General features: G+C 36.9%; 1 protein-coding gene across 1 annotated transcript in view; it reads right to left on the bottom strand.

The window, feature by feature from the left end:
* Positions 1-494: 494 nt before the first annotated feature.
* Positions 495-18,368, bottom strand: part of kcnj3a (potassium inwardly rectifying channel subfamily J member 3a) — a 40,874-nt gene continuing 23,000 nt past the window's right edge. Inside the window, exon 3 of the mRNA XM_087804408.1 lies at positions 495-1,855. Within this exon, the coding sequence (XP_087660534.1) occupies positions 1,263-1,855 (593 nt within the window). The 3' untranslated portion in view covers positions 495-1,262. The remainder of the gene's footprint in view (positions 1,856-18,368) is intronic.

Below are 18,368 nucleotides of genomic sequence, written 5' to 3' on the forward strand. Positions count from 1 at the left end.
TTTTACTTTTGGAGTCTCTATACGTCCTAATTTTTGTGCGTTTGTCCTCTTTCACCAAATATGTTCAATTTATTTTCCGACCCATTAGTTTAACTGAAGTAATAAAGTTGATATCAAAACTTTTTTCATTGCTTATCTTATCTTATACACTGATATCATCTTAATAGTTCACAATATCAACATGAACATTAAAGGGATTTTTAGCTTAACATCGGACGGGCCAAATTAAAAAACTTGGCAGGGCTAGATTTGGCCCCCGGGTCTTGAGTTTGAACCAGGGAACCAGCAACACCTCATGGTCACCATACCACTCATTTAAGTCTATTCTATTGTACTTTATTTTCCTCCAAATTAAGCTGAATTATTCAATTATTTTGTCACCTATCTCGGTTTTACTTCCCATCCTTTCCACCCGTTTTTTTTCCAGATATGGTTTGTTCACAGTACATTAAACATCACGGCGAAGAAGAAAAAAAAAGCCAAAAAATCTTCAATAATGTCACACACTTTTTTATAGTGTTTGCGTTTGTGCTTAACAAGTACAAGTATCAACCTTTCCAAATGAAGTGTTACTTTGATAAGCGAGTGGAAATTGCGTAGCAGCGTGTCCGGTCGCCACAGGTCACATGATGTTAAAAATGCATCAATCTGGAATGAAACAACTAGCAAAATATTCTATTCAACTTAAAAAAAAAAATAACTTGGTAAAATAGTTTTATGAAGTACCCAAAAATACTGCGGTCAAACATGGAAATGGATTTAAGGTAATACAATTAAGGCTAAACATTGTCTATTACCTTGTTCTTTGTATAGTCAATAAGAGGAGCATGCAATCAACGAAACATTGTCACGATTTTACATTAAACAACGAAAGCAGTCAACTCAAAACATGTATATGTCACCACAACTCAGAATCATGTAGGTTTTTCCACTCCTTATATGGCTTTGTGCAATTCCCCCACTGCGATGAGACAGTTGGTTGTTTTTTTTTTGTAAAATATATCAGGTTCATGCCCAGAAACTAGTGAGATTCTGTTCTTCATGCGATGTTTTCTTACATGCCAGATTGTGCTAATTGTACATTATCCTAGAAAAAGAAAGAAAAAATAAGGGTTTGTTAAATCCAGAAATGTGCTCAGTTCAAGAACCCTACTTGATATAAGGTATATGTGCACATCGTCTACCTATAAGAACATCAGTAATAAATAAGGAATTGTACAAAGTAAAATAAAAGTTCAGTCCAATGGCAGGAATCGGTCGCTTTATGTAAAGCGGTCCGAGTTCATCTTGCGGAGTTTGGGGGGTAGGTGCCCGTCCATGCGCCCGCCTCCTCCCGCCAGTCGCTGCAGCTTGGGAGGTAAGTCCGCCACGGACTTGCTGATGGGCTCCGTGTTAATCTTGGAGGCTTTACCCCCGTGTTTGTCGTCGGACACGCCGGGGACGGAGCTGATTCGCTGCAGCTTCATGGGCAAGTCTCCGAAGCTATAAGTCATTTCCGAGGTGGTGGAGCTCATCCTGAGCAGCTTCTTGGGGAAGCCGTCCCTGCCGGTGATCTTCTGGAGTTTGGTGGGCAGCTTGGTGGTGCTGTCATTGTCCTCCAGGGTCTCCAGGCAGTCCAGCGAGCTGTTCTTCTCCCTGCTGTTGCACAGGGACGGCGCCATGAGGGGCGAGGCGAGGAGGAGGGCCTCCTCTTGCTCCTTCACGCTGTACGGCGGCGTGGGCACCTCGAAGGTGGCGTGGAACTGGGAGTAGTCCACCTTGAAGAAGCCGTCCTCCAAGGAGATCACCGGGAAGAAGCGATGTCCCCAGAGAACCTCGTCCTCCGTGTAGGAAGTCCTCGCTTGGCAGGTCATCCCTGTCGAACGACAAAAAAAAAAACACAAACGTTTTCATTTTCTTGCTGATGAAATCCTGCGACCACGTGCCGCAGACGAAACGCCTCGTGATGAAACGATTCACGATGGATAATTGAAAAGAGTCGCGCTGATTTAATTATATGCTTGGACCGACCCATTTGTATTCTGGCGATTTTTCAGATTGCAAGGCAACGTTAGAGGAAATTGGATTAATGGTAGGCACTTCTTGATGAACCGAAAGAGCAAATAAATCCAATTTCTGCTCATGGATATTAAGAATGAGTCACCTCTCAGAAAAACATGAGGATGATTAAGGCAGTTAGCAGATGCTCACAGGGATTAGTGCGCGAGAGAGATCAGGGAAAGTTGCAAACAAATGGTCATAAAAGAAACCGACTGTTAACTTAAAAGCATAAATGGCATTTAAATAGATAAAGATAATGAACAAAAAGCAATTACATTATATCTCATAACGTATAACACAAACTATTTTGGATGGTACCGTTAAAGAAATGGGACAAAACAGATCACATGACATAAATATTAGGAACATTTAAAGGATAGAAAAGATCTTCAAATGACGCAGAAAACAGCGAGCATTCAGTAGCATCATAAATACATACATGTGACAACATAAGTTACATTGGAAATATATATTCTGTGAAGTGAAATTAAAACGTATAAATATAGAGGAGAAACTGTGCATTGCATCAAAATTAATAAATGCTTGAATACGGTTGAAAATTCTTTGACTACAATTGTACATGTATGATATATAAAAAAGATATGATTTAAAGTGTAGTTGAAATTGTTTGACTATAATTGATATTGTTCCGTCAGAATTGTTTAATTACAGTTGAAAATTGTTTGATTACAGTTGAAAAGTGTCTGATTTTAATTGAAAATTGTTTGATTTCAGTCGGAAATTGTTTGATTTCAGTTGAAAAGTGTCTGATTTTAATTGAAAATAGTTTGATTTCAGTCGGAAATTGTTTGATTTCAGTTGAAAATTGTTTGATTACAGTTGAAAATTGTTTGATTACAGTTGAAAAGTGTTTGATTTTAATTGAAAATTGTTTGATTTCAGTCGAAAATTGTTTGATTTCAGTTGAAAATTGTTTGATTTCAGTTGAAAATTGTTCGATTACAGTTGAAAACTGTTTGATTACAGTTGAAAACTGTTTGATTACAGTTTTAAATAATAACATTATAATTGACAAATGTTTGATTTCAGTTAAAAAATTCTTGGATTACATTTAAAATCGTTTGATTATTGTTGAAAACAGTTTGATTGCAGTTAAAAAGAAAAATTCATTACACTTAAAAATTGTTTGATTACAGATGAAAATAGTTTGATTAAAATTGAAAAATGTTTGATTGTTATATATATATATATATATACATAAATATATATAATGGTACTGAAATATATGCTATTATCACAAAAAAGTGAAGCATAAGATCAATTGAAAGTTTCATTTCAAGAGGCAAACATTTGTATTAAAATTAAGACTTCTTACAATAAAAAAGCGAAACAATTTTCTATTTAATGCTTGTGATTAGCATATATATGACTCAAAAAGTTGGAGATGTATTTTTTAAATTTTCATTGAAAGGCCTCTACTGACGTGGAAAAGGTCCACTCATGTCAAGACGGAGCAAGAGTGGAAAATTAGACCCACTTTCCTCAGATTCCTCCTCGGAAATCAATCAAATTGTCTTAAACATAATTCAATTACGTTTTCCTCTGAGAAGACGTCTAATCAGTAAAGTTGCCGCTGAAAAGAAAACCCCTTTAAGGTCCAGCCGTGACCCCGTCAATGCTTCGCTGCACAGACAACATCTCGCTGAAACAACGGACGGCGCTTTTGCTGCTTTGCCGGTCGAAACCCTCGTCTCCGCCAGTCACTTCAGAAGATTGAGGATTAGGATAATGAAATCACAGCAGGGGCTGCACCTGAAGAACGTTCGCTGCCAGGAAAAGTGTTTGAGGAAACTTTTGTTTGACGAGTAGATCTGACAAAAAAAATCTTTTTTTTTTTTTTTTAAATGAATCATAGGATCGCTGGCACATCAAAGGTTTACAGTCATTGAGATTCATTTTGGACTTGAGATAAGAGTCGCTGGGTTTTTTCTTCCGTGATGAATACAACATTCTCGTCTCTCTTTAAAAACAGATTAGAAAACATCGTCGTGTTCAGATCTTAAATTACATCCACTCGTCGCTTCAGACGCGATTCTTCTCGCATTGCTAGTCATTGTGCTGCTTCTGAGACACTTCTCCCACAATCCTTTGCAATTTGTCATCATTTCTTCTTTTTTTTTTTTACTTTTATGAAACAATTCTCGGGTTCAGTTGTTAGAAACATGTTTAGAGTCAAGTCCAAATGTTCTAAACCAACGTTTAAATGATTATAGGAATTTTTGAACCAAAACCAAAACCAGTGGAGAAAGATGAAGATTTTCATTCCGAAAAAAGAAGGTGAAAAAGACTTTTAATAGTAAAAGATTTTATTTTTAATGTAGGTATTAAAATTAATAATTTAAGTAATTTAAGAAAGTAAGTAAGTTTGATTTTATTCTTAAATTAAACTTATTTATTAACTAATTTAGGTTAATTTGCTTGAACGTTGTTGCTCACACTTAAAGTTAATTTAATCACTTTTGTAACTTTTTTACTTACCATTACCAGTAACAAAGCGAGAGAAAAGACAGTCCTGTGGTGTCGTATCTATTGTCCAACAGCAATTTTTCTTCAAATGCAATTCAACACAAAGTTATTGTTGTTGTGGTACATAAAAATGAATGGACCTGATAGAATCAGACATGCATTTGCATGTGTTTAAGTGTGAAATATTTATATTGTTTATTTATTATTCAGATATATTATCTAGTTTCATGGTTCAGTGCGTCGATATCATAATAGGCTGCATCAAACTTGCGTTAGCTAGCATCTGTTAATAGACAAAAAGAGTGTTATATAAACCACCCCGGTTTTTACCCTCATACTAAATCAGGTTCCTGAGCTTTTTGGGAGAATTTGGGAGTAAAGATGTCTTTGTCCCAGGTACTGACCTTGAGCGATAATAAGTCATTCAAGTTTGTCTTTAGTTCAAACCTTTCAAGTAAAATAAACAACAGCTTGTGGAACTACGGCGAAGATATAATAGCGAACTAACAGCTCTGCAATTTAGACAAGCATGTCATCTATTTTTGTGTTTCTGTCACTTTTAGAAGTAAAAAGTGTGACTTAAAACCAGGGGCCTCATGTACTAAAACACGCGGACATACTTTTGCACGTCAACGTTCATATGTATCAATAATAAAAAAGAGCGCTATCAAGAAAAATCAAAGACTTAATTTAAATATAATATTTAATATGTAAATGAGGGCGTAGAAAGGGACGAAGTCTATGATTAATTCCATGTTGATTAGAATGTACAAACGAAAAGTGCTTGTGTGAACACGAAAAATTCATATATCTGAATATTTTTGTACGTGCACCATTTTCTGGATTTGAGTGAACGACCGTTCTTACTAGAAAATCCATAAACTTCTCTGTACATGAGGCCCCTGGTCTGAGTTCTATTCTTTGTTTAAGTAAAAGAGTAAAGTCAGATTCCTAACCTGACAATGTTCAAAAATCCTTTGGCAGTCTAATTTGTGGGCAAAATAAATGTATATTTACCAAACTAACAGGAAGTATGTTTATAAGTATATTTCTATATTGCCTTTTCATTATTTGTGGCTCAATCTATCTTTATTATATCCGCTTTAGTCTTCCTTCAACAATAAAAAATCATAATCTTTCTCTTATCTTATCTATAACACTGTCATGTTTATTGACTATAATATCTACATGAACCTTCTTTAATTTTGAGCCAACCATTCGGTGAGCCACGAAAAAATAACTTTAAGAGATCTGGCCCTTGGATCATTAATTTTAAAACACATGGTCTATTTAAAACTTCCCCATTTGTGCTTGAAAAAACATTTTGCTCTATTCAGTCCTTTCACTTTTGGCTTTAAAGAGAACAATTGAAAAGCCCAATTTCTCCTGTTGAAATCTGGAAGTGAAAGTGAATTCAGGTGGAAATATGAGAGCATGTAGTCCATTAACTTATGTAAGTTTGTGACTTCAGTTGGAAACAAAAGTGCAAAGCTCAGGCTAAATTTAAGTTGTACTCTCCACCATGCAAACCAGGGACATGCGGTCAGGGGAGGCAGTGCCTCACCCCTCAGTGCGTTGATACATGCGATTGACGGGAGTCAGCTGCATGTATGTCGCCAATATAATGCTCACAGATACGTTTATTTTCCTTGGTTGTCCACAGTTTGGCTGATGCCTTTAACCATTAAAGTTTAATGTTAGTAAGGGTCTTATTTAGTTTCGCTGATCGGAAATACAACGGCAGACAAAAGGCAAAGTTGGAGGCACACGCTTATGAGCCTCATCAAACTACGTCACATCTCCAGTGAGGCAGAGAGAATTTTAAAACTGAAGGAAATAAAGGTGGATGGACTTTATCTACAGATGAAATTAAGACCTCAAACGTTTAAAAAAGATATACGACTAAGAACAATACAAAAATACATTTAAAAACTATATTTTGGCCCTAAATAGAATATTATTTATTTTTCTTAAGCTTATATTAACCCAATAAATACTCAATATTTATCTTTTCATCATAATAACCATTGTTCCAGTTTTGCGTAACTCTAGCCAATCACGGAAGGCCTGACTAACATTATTAACCAATCAGAAGCAACAAAAGGTGGGTCTATCTGTCGTTTCAGTACCACTTGTCTAACTCCGTCTTTCGGGATTCTTCGCTCTTGAGCCAAACTTCAATCTGTTTTCTCTGTGTTAATCTGAGTTCTCGTTAAACTTTACGCTAAATTCCCCAAGAAATGATGAATTAAATCATATATATATGTTAAACTTTGTGTCTGTGAAAAATGATGATGACATATGAAATAACCAGTAGCCAATTGAAAAAGCTTCCCTTTTGAGTTTATACTGTATACTTGTAAATCTGACACTAGTCAGTGCCTCTCCAACCATGAACCTCAAGGCACGTTACTGATGCAAACAATGATATTAAATATGAATTTGATATTTTCAATACAGACATAATAAAATTAAAAATGTAATTTTAAAAATAACACCAAAGAAATCTAGTTAAATTAAGTGATATTATATTATTTTCTTGCTAGTAGGTAATCATGGACATGTTAAGAAAAAACAGGTTTTTGAACAACTCTACTTTATCTTGAATTTGAGATCTAAACTGCAGGAGAAAATTGAGCTAGAAAACCATAAAAGAATTAAAAGGGAAGGTGATTTTGTTCGGCTACATTTAAATGCCGAGATATTTGGAAATAAAGTCTGAGTACACTGTGTATTCTGAAGCAACACTGAATGTATTTACAAACATTTGTGTCATCATTGTGCGCTTCATCAATCCCTTTAGCTCTCAGCAAAAAAAAAACCTCTACCTCGTATTTCCATGTTCCTAATTCTCATATTTTCCATTTCTCCCCATGAGTGGAGTAAAATGCATAATGAAGTTCAAGGCAGGAATAAAATGCTAAATCATTTTTTATCGGTTCAAATGGCTCTCCTCTTGACATAATGGAATGACTCGGGGCATTCATGTTCAAGCTTATTGAAAATCCATTAGGGAATCAGTGACTGCACTGGGTTATTATCACATGTTGTAATTACTCAGCTCGGAATTGTTCCGGCAGCCCAAACTAAGACAAAGCGCTCCCTGGTAGCGAAACACCCGCGCTGATTTTTCCAGGATGTCGTCATTTAAAATCGGCGGCTTCTGTGAATCCCTGGGTCATGAAATAATTCACGAGATAACAGCTTTGTACAGTCACAGATGTGCTGCAGGCTGAGCATTTTAGGGGTATTCATAGCATCGCCGCTGTACAGTGGCTCACAGAGCCCGTGGGCAAGTGTTACGCACTAAACAATACGTTGAATTATTTGTGAGTTTTTTAAGTGTGTTTTCTGCTTGTCAAAGCTAGTCAACGTACGATTACTTCTATTTAAGTGGCTTTGAAGTGGCTGATGGAATTCAGGGTTGAAAATTATGATACAAGAAGGGGTTAATAATTTTATTAGATTTAATATTTATGAGGTAGGAGACTTTGTTAAAGCTAAACATATGTTTTCCACTGGCTTAACCTTTGTATTATCTCAGGGTCATTAAAGAACTGGTGCTGAAACTCAAATATATCAGAGATCCGACTTGGTATCGAGTCACAATCATTTTACTTGTACAAGGAGAGATAAAATACAGAACATACCAATAGGCTGTCCGTTTTCTCTCCGAAGTAAGAACTTTTTGGTTGCATCTTTATTCTCCACTACTATGTATGTAATGCCTACAAAAGGTAGTGTTCTTACTGATGGCATATGTTAGATTATAATTGTTTTATAAGTATACCCCATACTTAAATTAATGCTAAAAGATAAGCAAATAAAAAGTACAATTTACTCGTTTGATCTAAAAGCGGGAAAACTTTGTCCACACACACTCACATTCAATCAAAATTCCTCACATACTGATGACATATACATATACATACCTGAAAACAGGAAAACAACGCCCACAACATGTGACCTCCGACCGAGAACATTTGAACAATTCGATTTACAGGAGACAAAATAGGAACTGTCTCAGCGGGGGACCAGTGACCCAGGGAACTTCAAAGAACAATTTGGCCAGAAAGGACGACCTCCTGGGCGGGAAAATGTGACTTAAATACAGCGAGCTTCCTACAGCTCGGGACCATTCTGTCCGGGACTGTCAATCTGTGAAGTCGCTGGAAGAAGGGGGTCCGGTCGATCTTTTTAAGAAGCTTGTATTTTCTTAGATTTGAAGCGGGGAATTAAGCGACCCGAACGTACTCTGGATTGTTCATCATTCTCCAAAAATCGAAGCATAAGACCCGGGACGGAAGTGAAGTCGTGTTTGATCCTTATATATTATGTTTCCAGCCCAAATAAGCAATGATCTAAACACAAGCCATGGTTTATATGTGTGGATGAGTAAATGTGATAACAAACACAAGCTCAGTTATTTTCCAATACGAACTAATATATATATATAATATATATATTTATATAAAATAAACTTGAGAAGATTATGAAAAAATAATCCTTTCACACACACACGCACACAATGATAAACCAGAGAGGACTGTATCAGCACCGAGGAAACGGTGTTATCTCTTATCTATAAATAATGATCTATACTTCCTGGAGACCGTGTAGGAAGCAGTGTAAGACCCTCCAGGCCTACATCACCCACCATTTGTCAATACCCACAAACCACTACGCAAAGAGTCATTATTTATCAAAAACAACATCAAAATGATCTAATTAAGGTTGTTGTTTTTTAGATAAGTGAAGTAAAGAATACTTCGGTAGAGCGGTACAGTATGTGATGTTTTCAGCAGCGCTTCATGAAGGACGCAGCAATTTGCCCATTAGCCGTGAGAAGCGTGTTGATGGATCGGTTACAGACGTTGATGAGCCAGGAGCTATAAATACCACCATTAGGACTATACATGGAACACATTGTCTTACAGTCGGTGTGAAGTACGTCTCAGAATAGAAAATCCGGGCATAAATATTCACTTTTTCTTTGGCGTGTATTTAGAGCCTTATGTAACCAGAGGATACACACTCGCTGGAGACTCTGTGTTTCTATGGAAACAAAACTGTAGGACTGTGTGCAACAGCCACGAGCCAGTTGCTGAGTTGGGTCAAAAAGTAACAATGACGAACCCAAAAAAAGAAAAGTCCTACAACTGTAAAAAAAAAAAGACATTTCAATGTAGGGCAAGGTCGAGCCCCTTAGCTCAGCTTCTGGGCGTGACCACACATGACGTCTGAAACCCCCTTTTCACTCGACGAGGCAGAAACACAAAGACAGAATGTCGAAAACGTCTGAAATATTCAACAGTATTTTCATTGGCGTCGATGTCACTGTACCCACAAGTCGCTCACACACATGCTGGGAGAGAGGCGGATGCGTGACAAGAAGAACCGACTCCGGCTGATGTACGAGGAACATCCAGCTGTGAGATGGAAACACCTCCGATGTGTGCCGTCGAAGGAGCTTAGAAGGCTGCGTCACATCAGTGTGTCAAAGATGGGAACCATCTGTAAGATGTATCGTGTATGATGTAAACTTTATTCACCACATCGTAAAGGTCAAAACCACCCATTCCTTTTATGGCTGGCTTAAACTTCTACTTCCTAAAACCCACTTTCACATTTTTCCCGGCCCTGTAAACATACCAGAAGCAAAATTTCTTTCTTTTTTACATAAACAGTGAGCGACAAAAATGTAGGCGAATTTTCTATCTTTTTTTTTAAAGTGGCTTAATAAAAACCACGAATGTATGTTTTTGATTGTTCTATCCTAAATTGTTTGGTCTTTAGGAAGGTCTTGTTTAAAAGATGTTGAAATTTTTAGGGCCAAAATTTTTATTTCCTGACTTTTTTTTCTGTGAAGATCCCATCTGGAAAACAATATATTATTGGGCACCGCAGTGACCATCAAAGAAGGGGGAATTATTTGGCCCTCAACGGAAAAAGTTTGGGGACCCTTGTCCTAAAGTGTTTTACTCAACTAACAAAAAAGCTTGAGTCAAGATTTTGTAGCATAAAACTTCACACTTTGTGGACCATTATTTATAACTGGTTCCATTTTTCAAGTAAATGCCAGAGGAATCCTTGTTTTTTTTTTAGGACATATTGTATCCTGATGTAATTTTTTAAACAAAATGTACTTCATCTGGTAGTACAACATTTTTCTTTTCATCTTGAATGCTAGAAAATATTCTAAATTAAGTATAACTGTGGGATACTCTCCATACACCTCCCCAGAAGGGATATTGGAATTAGCATATAAAGTACAAAATCTTTCCTATTTCATGTGTCAATTACAACAGTGGTCCACAACCACCGGGCCCTTCACCAGTACCGGTCCACAAGGCATTTAGAAATTTCTGTTGTATCTATTAATATAGGTTTAAAGATGTATTATTTGGAAGAAAAAACATGATTTCCTCTAAAGTCCAAGCCTTTAACTCACTATCAAGACACTATTTTGTTTTTAATCCTCGTGTTATCTCAGGGTCAAGTTGACCCGAAGGCTCGGAAACAAATGTGTTTGTGGTATCCCTTGTGTTGCCTCTGGGTCAAGTGAACAACCTCCACTACTACTAGGTATTTATGGAAAACTTGACCAAGAGGCAACACAAGGGATACCACAAACAGATTTGTTTTCGAGCGTCCGGGTCACCTTGACCCCAAGATAACACAAGGGTTAAATAAACTCATAAAATCAGAAGAGAAAAAGAGTAAAACACAAAATCTATATTGTATCATCTTGTTTTAGAGAAATCAACCTGGGGGGATCTTGCTGACTCAGCGTTATGGTGACATGCAATTTTTTAGGAATAGAACGTTTTTGAAGGTCACGCCTTTTTTTGTTTTTGTTTTTTTGTCTGCAGGCCGATCCGTGAATTGAATGCAGACATTAAACTAGTCGGCAGTTCAAAAAAATGTCGGGGGACCATTGAATTACAATATATTGATTTACCAAGTAATTACTTTTTTTAATGAAACATTTTAGCTAAATATATTGCTATTTAAAATAAAAATTATAATTTAAAATCTTCTTTTTGTTTTCACACATGACCAATTACTATTTAATATTGATTTAAAATGAGCATCTTCAAATAAAATATACAAATATTTGTGTTTGTTTGATGATTCTAGTTGTTTTCGTAAGAATCATTGAAAGGATTTAATAAAAACCAAGAAGAAAAAACAGTAATGAGTCTTTCAAAAAAAGGTCAAACCTTTTCTTCCCTGCCTACCATTAAAAAAGTGGTAAAATTGCAGGTCTGGAGGGGGAGGAGCGAAACGGGGGGTCACGGACAAAACCTTGAGAGTGAAAAAGAAAATCTATGAAGTCTACAAAGAAGCAGTTTCTCGTTCGGCCCATTAAGGGCGAAATGTGTAACCGTGGATCCATTACGCTTCTTATTGCAGTAAATGGTTATCTGCTCCCCTCTGTGACTCACTGGAAGCCAATGCCAATACGGTTCTAATCCTCGCAGAGTGGCCCTCCGAAGCTGCAGGAGATCTTCTAACACCATTATTGCACTGCTGGGTTTTGTCAGATGAATCAGTGGAGTTTCTGCTGCAAACCAGTTTGCTTGTCAAATGAGCAAATACATCACACTGACACCACAGTGAGCAGAAACATTGCACCTTTTTCATGTGACTTACTACTGAGGGGAGGCAACACTGCAGTGGATCTTCATGTGTGAGTCACGGACCAGCAAGGTCATTTATTTTATTGACTCTGGTGTTGTCCCAGGGTCGAGGTGACCCAGAGGCACGAAATCAAATGTGTATGTGGTATCCTTTGTGTTGTATCAGGGTCATGTTGACCCGAAGACCTGAAAACAAATTAGTTTATCGTATCCCTTGTTTTGTCTCTGGGTCAAGGTGAACCGGAGTCCTGAAAACAAATGTGTTTGTTGTATCCCTTGTGTTGTCTCAGGGTGAAGGTGACCCGATGGCTCGATAACAAATGCTAATGTGGTATCTCTTGTGTTGTCTGAGGGTCAAGGTGACTGAAAGGCTCAATAAGAAATGTTTTTGTGGTATCCCTTGTTTTATCTCAGAATCAAGGTGACCCAAAGGCTCGATAACGACTGTGTTTGTGGTAACCCTTGTGTTGTCTCTGGGTCAAGCTGACCCGAAGGCTAGATAACAAATGTGTATGTGGTATCCCTTGTGTTGTATCAGGGCCAAGGTGACCCAAAGGCTTGATAGCAAATGTGTTTGTAGTATCCCTTGTGATATCTCAGGGTCAAGGTGACCCAAAGGCTAGCTAACAAATGTTAATGTGGTATCCCTTGTGTTGTCTCTGGGTCAAGGTGACCCAAAGGATGGATAACAAATGTGTATGTGGTATCCCTTGTGTTGTATCAGGGCCAAGGTGACCCAAAGGCTTGATAGCAAATGTGTTTGTGGTATCCCTTGTGTTATCTCAGGGTCAAGGTGACCCAAAGGCTCGATAACAAATGTTAATGTGGTATCCCTTGTGTTGTCTCAGGGTCAAGGTGACCTGATGGCTCGATAACAAATGTGTTTGTGGTATCCCTTGTGTTGTCTGAGGGTCAGGGTTACCCATAGGCTTCAAAAAACAAATGTCTATGTGGTATCCCCTGAGTTATCTCAGGGTCAAGTTGACCCAAAGGCTCATTAAAACAAATGTGTTTGTGGTATACCCGGTGTTGTCTCAGGGTCAAAGTGACCAAAAGGCTCAATAAGAAATGTGTTTGTGGTATCCCTTGTGTCATCTCAGGGTCAAGTTGACCCAGAGGCCCAGAGATAACACAAGGGCTAAGAACAGATAAAATGGAGAAAAAACAAAGGACTCCAACTGAGTCAGATTTCTTATTGAAAAAACTATACTTTTATTAAGTATAATATTAAATATTAAAGATGATTTAAATTGAACATTGTGAACTTCATTTGTGGGCCACATTAAATAAGTTTGAGGTTTAAAACTAACTAAAAATGTACATAATTTTTTTCTTATTATAATGCTAAGCAACAGAACCAATTAAATCCACGCAAGACTTATTTGTAAATATTTTGCGTCAGTTACGCCGGACATTTATCAACATCAACAAAAATCAGATACATTTTCTAAAATATCAATAAACAAGTCCGTTACACAAACATTAAGAGTTCATATTGTATAACAAGTCATCAGGATTCTAGACCAAACATCTGCAACTGCAGATAGAAGCGTGATGTTTTTGTTTTCTCCTCCTCAGACAGGATGTGTTCGCACGATGGGGCGCTCGGAGCAGTTTTCCTCTCGAACGTGAGGAGACACGAAAGGTGAGGGTTTGGAGGGCGAGTGAGGAGAGGCTTTGTCATTTAATTGACAGCTGCACCACAGAGGAAGACTTGCACTCCGGCCGGAGCGTCTATGGATCCACCGCCATCCACACAAATCTACACTTTCGTGAGAGATTGATGGATTACAGTTCATCACACGTGCAGAAAAACAACAGTGACAACATAATCATTCTAACTTAACCATCCCTGACACGTCACATTAATATTCCTGCTTTCCCTTTTTTTTCGCTCTACAATATGACTTAATCCCGCTCAAAACTCGCTATAAAGTCCTCTCAGAAGTGTCAAAGTTGGCCAGACAGATTTCCTACTCACGTATGAAATACCCGTGTGGCAGCACCAACAGAATTATAATAATCCTCTGCTGAATTCACAAGTATGACAAAAAAAAAAGGATATTTCTTTTGGAAGGGATTGGAAATGGTAGAGTTCCGAGGTTACGGCTCGGGCCTGTGGGTGAAAATACGATACAGTCAGGGGGAGATATTTGGTTCAAACGGTTGGACTCTCGTATTGTGTCGCCCTAAAGGGAAGCCAGTTTGTGTCTCTAAATAAAAGCACTTTCCCACGATAACAGTAAGAGCTCGGCGTCCGACGTCCAACTAAGTGAAGCAGACACAGAGTCAGCAGAGTGACAGTAAAGATAAAAATGGGTTCTTTGGAGGCTGAAATAGAAAAGCACTGTAAACTCAGAGCCGCTTGGAGAGTGTTTTTTTTTTCGAATGAAAACAGGATGTGAGGAATTATTTAAATTCAGAGCAGAAAGCTTTCGCCGCTTCTTCTATTCAGCCAGTTACATTTAACTATTTTACATTGTACTTATAACCAGGCAGCTGTCAACTAAAATAGAAACATTTTGTCTATACCAGAAAGTATTAAAGGTAAGTAATATGATTTATTTTGAGGCACCAACATGTACGCAGTTTTGGTTCCTTTTAAGTTACTACTAGAAAGAGTGCATTTGCATCCAGAAGAAAATGCAGAGTGAATGCTGATCCTGCTGTACTGTGAAAGTAGTATTGGAATTAGGATTAAAAGTAGAACATGTGGAATTAGTAGTTAAAGTAGAAGAAGTGGAATTAGTAGTAAAAATAGAAGTAGTAGTAGTATTAGTAGTAAAAGTAGTAGTGGAAGTTTTAGTGGAATTATTAGTTAAAGTAGAAGAAGTGAAATTAGTAGAAAGGTAAAAGTAGTAGTAGTATTAGTAGTAGAAGTAGCAGTTGAAGTATTCATGGAATTAGTAGTAAAAGTATAAGTAATAGAAGTAGTAGTGGAAGTAGTCATGGAATTAGTAGTAAAAGTATAAGTAATAGAAGTAGTAGTGGAAGTAGTCGTGGAATTAGTAGTAAAAGTATAAGTAATAGAATTAGTAGTGGAAGTAGTCATAGAATTAGTAGTAAAAGTATAAGTAATAGAAGTAGTAGTGGAAGTAGTCGTGGAATTAGTTGTAAAAGTATAAGTAATAGAAGTAGTAGTGGAAGTAGTCGTGGAATTAGTAGTAAAAGTGTAAGTAATAGAAGTAGTAGTGGAAGTAGTCGTGGAATTAGTAGTAAAAGTATAAGTAATAGAAGTAGTAGTGGAAATAGTCGTGGAATTAGTAGTAAAAGTATAAGTAATAGAATTAGTAGTGGAAATAGTCGTGGAATTAGTAGTAAAAGTGTAAGTAAGTAAGTAATATTTATTTATATAGCGCTTTTCGAGACCAGGGTCACAAAGCATAATAGAAGTAATTCCCAGCATTCACCCAATGAATGCTTCACAGCATTCACACAATTAGCTCGGTATTAGCATTTGTGTTGAGCCGTCAATCGTGTTTCAATTGCATGTTTTGCATAATGCTGTACTATTTATTGTTTGTGTTTCATTTTAGTTTGTTTTTTAAATAAGTATACAAGTTTCATTTGATCTACTGACACTTTGAGATACTCTTTTCTGTCGCTTACTACTTACTTTTAATGACAGATAAAAGGCAAAAGGAGGGAATTAAACTATAATGATAAAATATAAAATAAAATTATTAATTATTTTAATTCAGAGCAGAAAGGTTGACTAAATTAAAACATGTTTACATCAGAAAGTATCAAAGGCAGCAAATATTATCTAGTTATTTTTGGGGCACCACGCAATTGTGGCTGAGTTTTATTAGCTCGGTTTTAGCATTTAGCATTTAGCATAGCACTGGCCAATATCTAACTTAGAAATTAATACAAAAAGTAGCCCAATAAAAAAATGGAGGAGTAGTTTTTGACAGACAATTGAATTAGCATGTTAGCATTAGGGTTACGTATTGGCAACAGTAATAAGTAAAAAGTACTTCAGAAACAATGATGCTTTTGTAGTATTGTCCGAGTACTTGACTCTGGTGTTGCAGAATTTACAGACCACATTGCTCTTGACAAAGTCGTAACTGCATGAAGTCGACTGTATTCAGCCGTCATCCCCAGGATGCATTGGGATTTAACTTTAATTTTAGCCGCAGAGGATGTAATGACTGTTGCCATCTAGTGGCTGGAAGTATAATCCCAACACAAACATGAACAAAGGCAGGGAATGTTTGCATAAATAAATTGTATTTTCATTTTATTTATATACACTTTATTGAAGCACAAACCCTAATAATCTATGATAAAAATAAAATCTGATTATAAAATTGATTCATGTACTGTTAAATTGAAGAAGAAATATTGCAATACTTAAATGTATCAGTGCTTTTCTCACACCAATAACTAGCATTCACACGTTGTCGATCTTTCTTCTTTTTTTTGTTTGAGCACTTGCTCACTTTCAATTTCCCATTCATTTAAACCATAAGTCAAATCGGTTCAGGGGAGCTTGGATCACGTATAGTTGCTGAGAATTAAACACAAAACGTATCAATAATTTCGATTTTTCTTCACCATTTGACTGTGTTTTTTTTCTAGCCTGCTTAAATAAAATGTATCTGGACACTTTAGTAAACCTTAAAGCAAGAGAGCTGAATGCAACAAACATCAGTGCATTTGTGTTTCCAGGAGAGAAAACCGATCGTGGCTTGTGTTACTCCACAGAGGTGCTAAAATTAGCCTCCTAATTAAAAGCGTGATCGATATCTCAACCCATTTAGTCGCGGATCTTACAGTTTCCTGTTGCTTTAGATGAGAACAAGTGTCTTCGATTGATCATCAGCACGTTATTAAGAGGAATAAAAGATGCCTCAGTGGTGAATCCCTGCAACACAATGTGCCTCAAACCTGTGGCTCACTAAAGCCTGCAATGCTGGACTGTTTAAATGTATTTCATGATACATTTAAAACTAGATTACTTTAGGATCGGTAGAGTTTGGCCCCATATTCCAAACCTAAAAGATGGAGAACAACTAAAGATATTCCCTCTGAAAACATATGTTTTAAAACAAACAGAGATAAGAAAACACAAGTTAAAAGATGGACTAAAATATTCTATATAAGAGTGTCTGATATAACACTTCATGATAAAAACACATTTCTTTAGAGACCTCAATGGTCCCACATGAATGCATTACTGGTCAAAATATAATTGATGTGACATTTAGTTAGTTTAATATAAATACATCTGTGCCATATGAACAAAATAGCTTTAATACAGTTGTATTTAAAACTTCATCATATTTAATAATCAAGATCATATAAAGAACATCTTTGAAAATATAAGAAAACGACTTCATTTACAGCTTTTTCAGGCTCTTAATAGAAACTTGTTTAAAAATAAAATCACAGTATTTTGGCTTTTTAAACTCGCCAGCATCTTCTATTGAGTGACAAAGTTGCAAATAACCTCCTCTTCCTCTCCTTTCTGCCCTTGTCTCACTCTATCAGCTTCTTCCTTTTACTCAGTCACTCAAATGGTCACTTACACACACACACACACACACACACACACACACACACACACACACACACACAAACTAGTCCAGCTTTCAACCTCCATGACAGTCAGCTCGAGTGAAACGTGTTACAAAATGTGAAGGAAAACAGTTAAAAATAGAGAAATTTCACACATTTGAATAGATTTATTGGCTAATTTTCTGGATAAATAACTATTTTTTATTAGCAAATATCCCTTTACAACACTCAAATCCCTCCCTGACTTCTTCGAGGATTGCTTATGGGTACATTTCCACGTCGAAAACCCAAGATAATCTAAATAAAACCAGATTCCGGAGAGAGTGATAATTCGCCTCAATGACTGCAACAAATTATGCCAATTATAAGAACTGCTGCATCACATTTAGGTACAAATGCTGCTATTCTTTTCACAAAGTGCTGTCTGGCCATCTGTTTCTATGGTGACCACCATCAAATGGTGAGATGCAGAAAAAATCCAGAAGCCTTCATATGACCCGTTTTTCACAGTTTGACTTTTAACAGATAAAAATAAAGCAAAGCAATCTGGTTTAAATAGAGCCGGAGTGCGGCGTGCGTCGGTGAAAGTGGATTATGGTTGTTTAGTTTCTCCTCCTCTTGAGCGGTGGCAGCATTGACAACAAGGAGGAAGATGATGGAGGGAGAAGGCAG

This window comes from Callionymus lyra, chromosome 12 (genome assembly GCF_982586985.1).
Source record: "Callionymus lyra chromosome 12, fCalLyr1.hap1.1, whole genome shotgun sequence".
In the NCBI taxonomy this organism is placed as follows: domain Eukaryota; kingdom Metazoa; phylum Chordata; class Actinopteri; order Syngnathiformes; family Callionymidae; genus Callionymus; species Callionymus lyra.